The sequence below is a fragment of the Hibiscus syriacus genome, unplaced genomic scaffold (assembly GCF_006381635.1).
Source record: "Hibiscus syriacus cultivar Baekdansim isolate YM2019G1 unplaced genomic scaffold, ASM638163v2 tig00116994_pilon, whole genome shotgun sequence".
In the NCBI taxonomy this organism is placed as follows: domain Eukaryota; kingdom Viridiplantae; phylum Streptophyta; class Magnoliopsida; order Malvales; family Malvaceae; genus Hibiscus; species Hibiscus syriacus.
In genome coordinates, this window is record NW_024063510.1 from 240,575 (window position 1) to 246,599 (window position 6,025).

The 6,025-nt window shown below is 33.7% G+C and overlaps 1 protein-coding gene across 1 annotated transcript; it reads left to right on the plus strand.

Moving 5' to 3' along the window:
* Positions 1 to 518: 518 nt before the first annotated feature.
* On the plus strand, positions 519 to 1,166 carry LOC120193282. Its single transcript, XM_039195819.1, has one exon. It carries the CDS (start codon positions 519 to 521, stop codon positions 1,164 to 1,166), a length of 648 nt encoding a protein of 215 aa, XP_039051750.1.
* The last annotated feature ends 4,859 nt before the right edge of the window (positions 1,167 to 6,025 follow it).

Below are 6,025 nucleotides of genomic sequence, written 5' to 3' on the forward strand. Positions count from 1 at the left end.
ACACTCATTGTTTTTAATATTAGAATGATTCTAATAATTACTACTAATGTTACAAGAACCTATAAGGTCACACCCTAGGGTTGAAATAAGCACAGATTTTATTGTACAATAATTAAATAATATAATTAGAATTAATATATGTATATTTGATATACATATAAATTAATTATCCCAAATATAATATGTAAACATTAAAAGAACATAATTTAAATTACAACTCTTTCAATGAATATTTAATTTGAAATTAATTAAATAAGATTTTAATTAATTCAAAATTATAAATCTTCGAGGTTAGGGTAACTTGTGTATAAAAGGATAAGTAAGGGTATAGTAGCCGTTTCTATCTTTTAGCCGACTTTCTCAAAATTGTTTTGAAAAAGGTTTTTGTGGAGGCTTGAGATTTGAACAGTTCATGATCACTATTACCGTTGCTGCAATCTTGTTGTTTTTTAAAGAAACCAATGTAATAATATGTATTCCTTCCTCCCAGTTTTGGTTTTATCGTACATAGATTGCTAATGAGACCATCGAGTTTGTTTTCACTACGCCATGGGGTACACCAATGGTCCCAACATCATGACCTAGAGTTGGTCGCAGTGGTCTTTGCTTTGAAGATTTGGAGGCATTATCTCTTTAGGGAAAAGTGCTACATTTTCACTGACTACAAGATCCTCAAGTACCTGCTTACCAAGAATGAGTTGAATCTGAGACATCATCGTTGGGTCGAATTGCTTAAGGATTATGAATGTGTCATAGACTATCACCCCAAAAAAGCTAATATAGTGGTTGATTCTTTGAGTCATAACTCGATGACCGACCTCCGATCATTGTTAGCTAGGATAAGTTTGACTTTAAATAGAGGTTTAGTTGCAGAACTCTGGGTTGAATCGGAGTTAGTTAGGGAACTGAAAGAGCTACAAGCGACAAACGAACGATTAATGGCTAAGGCAGAGCGAGTCCGTCGAGGCAAGATTTTGGAGTTTGATTTGAAAGATAGGGACGTGTTGTATTTTTTAAATCGACTTTGTGTGTCAGCTAATACGAAATTGAAGGCTAGGATACTTGGTGAAGCCCATTATAGTCCACTTTCTGTGCACCTCCGAGGTGACAAGATGTACAAACAACGAGTAAAATCGAAACATCAGGTTCCCTCCGGTTTACTTTAGCCAATCCAAATGCCTCAATGGAAATGGGATAGGGTAACTATAGATTTCATTAAGGAGTTACTGAGAACTTGACAGAAGCACAATTTCGTTTGGGTAGTGGTAAACCAATTGACCAAATCTGCCCATTTTTACCAGTGCGAATGGATTTCACTTTGGAAAGGTAAGCGTGGATCTACATCAAAGAGATTGTGAGACTTCACAGGGTACGCTTGTCAATTAGTTTTAATATGGACTCACGGTTTACTTAGAGGTTTTAGAAGGCATTGCACAAGGCCTTGGGGACTAAGTTACATTTTAGCACTACCTTAACCTACAGACGGATGAACAATCAAAGAGGGTTATATAGATCCTTGAGGATATGCTACGATGTTGTTTCATTGATTTTGTGGGTAGTTGGGAGGATCACCTTCCATTGGTCGAGTTCGCCTACTATAGCAGTTACCAAACCAGAATTCATATGGCACCATACTAGGTGTCGTATAGGAGAAAGTGTAGGACTACTTTGTATTGGAACGAACTTAATGAAAGGAAGTTGGTTGGTCCAAAATTGATTCAAGAGTTAGAAGATAATGTACGGATGATTCAGGGTAAATTTAAGAAAGCTTTTGACAGACAAAAGTCATATACATATCTAAAATGGAAGGCATCGAATTTAGTATAGGCAACAAGGTATTCCTTAAGGTGTCACCTTAGAGAAAGGTTCTTGATTTGGCTAAAAAAGGAAGAAGACTTCTCTCTTTATTGGGCCTTATTATATTCTCGAGAGAATAGGTCCTACAGTTTACCAACTAGTTTTACCGCCTGGGATGGAGTGCATTCATAATGTGTTCCATGTATCCATGCTTGGGAGTTACTGATCAGATTCGTTATATGTGATTCCATTGTAGCGGATTGAAGTGATCCCAGATATGTCCTTTGTCAAGGAACCGATAAAGATCTTGGCTCATTAGGCCAAGGAACTTGGAACACCAATATCCCATATACCTTTCTGTATACAAAATACAGATGTAATATCACTTTAAAATTGTTTACTCATTTGAATACCCTTTAAAACTTTGTTTCAAACTTAATTCCACCTGAGTTAACACAATAAGTAAGTATTCATTGAAAACACATTACAAAATATTTTGTTAAATTTAATTACATGCCAGATAAATTTTCAAAATGATCATTATTGTCCTAGTGTTACTAATGAGTCAACCTTAATGGATGATATCTGCTGCTACAGCTGCACTCCTTACTTGATTAGTCTCCGCTTTTACCTATGCGTGAAAACAACATACATTAAGTATTTACTTAGTGGGACATTATATTGTAAAGTAACCTTTGTGTATACATAAATATGCCATATTATTTAGTTCACACCGCATTATATATTTCTTAAGGATTTTATATCCTTCTCAGTTAAGTTGTATTCTATTCACAATTATCATAATCATTTCTAGTATGCCTAGCATACCTATCTGTCATTATTCCTTATTTTCATTAATAACATTTATTCATGCTTATAATGCACCGTTATGCATTTTCAACTATAGTATCCTTTCATACAAATAAAACTCATTCACAATATCATTTTTATACATGAAATAAAAACATATTAACTAATGTACAACATACATTAAAATTAAAATTAAAATTAAAATTAAAATTAAAATATTCTAGCTTGACTCATTACGAGTCGTCTTGATCTCAATTGCATACAATAAATGTACTCACCTGGTCATCCCCGCTAATAAAATGTAGAGACGTATGGCTAATCAGCAACTTTATCTTTCCCTCTTTTCTTTCTAGATTCTGGAGCTTGGTTATGATCTTATGCTACAAAGAAGAGCAATACCAACGTGAATAAGAAGAAGAAGAAGAGTAGGAAATACTTTACTTTCCTCTTTTCTTCTATTTAAAATCCCTAATATATTTTTAAATTTATTTTTCCTCTTAAAAGACCAAAGTGACCTCTTAACTTATCTATTGATACAAATTAGTCTAAACACTATTCCAAATCATTTTTCTCATCTTTTACCACTTATTCAATTAAATCTTAAATTTTCAAATCTTTTCGATATAGTCTCTGATCTGATATTTGGGGTATTACATAATTGAGAAACAAAACCATTCCATTAGTTAAGGTATTATAGAGGAATCATGGAGTGGAAGAAACAACACGGGAAACTGAAAAGGACATGCAACTAGAGTACCCATATTTATTTGAATCAAGTAAATTTCGAGGATGAAATTCTTTTTAGGATGGTAGAGTTGTAACATGACAAAAACTAGGTTAGTAGTTTCAGGTGTTATTGTTGGTCTTCGAGTACTTGGGTAAGATTAATTTAAGTCAATTGGGTCAAGGAAGAAGGTCTTGAGCTTGTAAGAAGCCCACAAAGTGTTAAAAATGAAATTTTTATTTGTACATAAAAGAGGATGGACCAAGGGAGTAATATGACCATTATTTGAAAATAAGGCTCAAAATCAATTAAGATTGATGATGTATACGGGAAAAAGACTGAAAAATCTTCTCTCATTTTTTCTCATGTATTGCCTTCTTATCCTCCTTCACCATTGCTTCTTCTTCCTTTATTAAACTTCAAAGGTGGAAGCTTTAGTGTCTTGCAAAGCTTTGTTTGGAGTTGGAAGGTAAGAAAAACTACCCCTTCCCCTAGAGCTCCATTTCTAACTAAAAATCACAAGGTTTGGCTATGGTGGAAAAATTTAGGTTTTAGAGAGGTTTTGGTTATAAGGCTTGGAAACAATTCTGAGTTGATCCTAAGTATTTAGAAATGTGTTCTTAACCTTTTTTAGGCTTAAATCGATATTGTAATCTCCTTGTTTACTTTGGATAGTGCAAGAACGAGAAGAGTGTTCAAAGGCTAAGGGCAAGGATAAATTGGTGTTTGGGTGATCCTTAGAGTCTTCTTCCACCATCTAGAGCTAAGGTAACACATAAATAACCCTTCTCTACCATATGTAGGTCATAAATCTTCTTTGCTTGCTTGTCGAGTTTTAAATGTTTTGAAATGGGTTTTAATGGTAGCATACATAATTAATGTTTTTGGTTATGTTTTAATGGCTCATTCTGATGTTAACAAATCTAAAAAGACTTAACAAATGCTTGGTAGCCTTTAAGGGACTTATGAAGGGCCTTAAGAAGTAAATTTCATACCTAAACAGAGCACACAGGTCTATCAGTATCAGTACTGTAAGAATAATATAGATATTGTTCTTCTTGTAAGGAAAATAAGGCAAATTTTGAGGGAGAGTATCAATGCCCCTTCTAGAGGTATCGATACTAAAGGGGAGAGTATCGATACTGGGGACACTTTGAGGATTCTATAATACAATTTTGGTACCGATACTCATGGGAGTATCGATACCATAGGGAGAGTATCGATACTCTCCACCAGAGTATCTATACTGGAATTTAATTGAAACGTCGAAGCGAAATTTGGTATTGATACTAAGGCCAGTATCGATACCCTAAGGCCAGTTTCGATATTGACAGGCTCAGTATCAGTACTGACGAACTGTTTTGGGTATAAAACTTTGCTAACTTTGTAAGCTTAAAAAGAGGATTTATGGGGGCATCGAGGGCTCTTAAATAAGACTACAAGTGAGTAAATTAATCGAAACCCTTATAAACAATGACACTAAATCATGTGGCATAAAACTTGTCTTTGTTTGACACTCGAGAAATGATGAGGACACCCGGGTTACTTGAGTGTATGTATGCACTATTCGAATATGTAAGTAGAGATATCCAAATTCTCTTTCCAGTGTCATGACACTTTTGTATCAGTGCGGATGACACTTTTGTATCAGTGCGGATGCACTTTTGTATCAATGCTGAGGCACTTTAGTATTAATGCCAAGGCACTTCTATTATTAAATGGCAAGCCTATATTATGATCCTTATGATGCTTTGTTACACATTCTTATGCTATGACCTATGCTTGATGCATTTCGCTGCAACATGAATTAACTTGCTAAGCATTTGAAGATAATGGATGCATATAGTATAGTGGAGTCGTTTATGTGGCATTGATCTTGTAGCTCAATATTCGGAGGTTATCGCCAGTCAGTCGTATTCCATATACCAATAGCAGCAAAGTATGACTTGATCATTTAGTGGACATGTATTTTCATATACCCTTTTGTATTTGAGTTATAACTCTTTGATTACTGTATTTTCAGAATTTATTTATGAGCTCCCACGTTTTGTAAACTTAACTTTTTATACTTATTTGCTTAAATGCAATGGATTATATTTTAACAAATGAAATGTTTTCAAAAAATGGGATAACCACTCCGGTGGTCGACCCTAATTTTATATGTATGGGTTGATCGTCAAAATGTGGAATGTCGACCCTGGCTCCTTACTCCAACTGTTTTGCTTTACCTACGTGTGAAACAATCACGCACTAAGCTTTCACTTAGTGAGACAATCAAGTAAAATAAGTAACATATAAAATAAACATCTTAGTATAAAAACAACATTATTAAAATAAAACATGTATAAAATAGAAACAAATTTCAACATTCCTTACGTATGCTAGTAATCTGTAATGAAACAGTTTATCTATAAAATATTATAATTAAAATTAAAATTTGAAATAAGAACTTTACTTTGAAACATGTATCAAATTTGTACTATTCTATGTAAATTCATATCATTGTCTGTTGTATTATCATGAGAATATATGGTACGTAAGTCACACATTTAGTGCCCTGTAATTGCACCATAAGTGCCTTGTAAATGTACATGTACTATAGAACACAATAACATTGTACCTATAATCTCGAATACATAAATGTATTCGATAATTATACTATACAAGAATGTACTTTTGTATGATCGATCAATA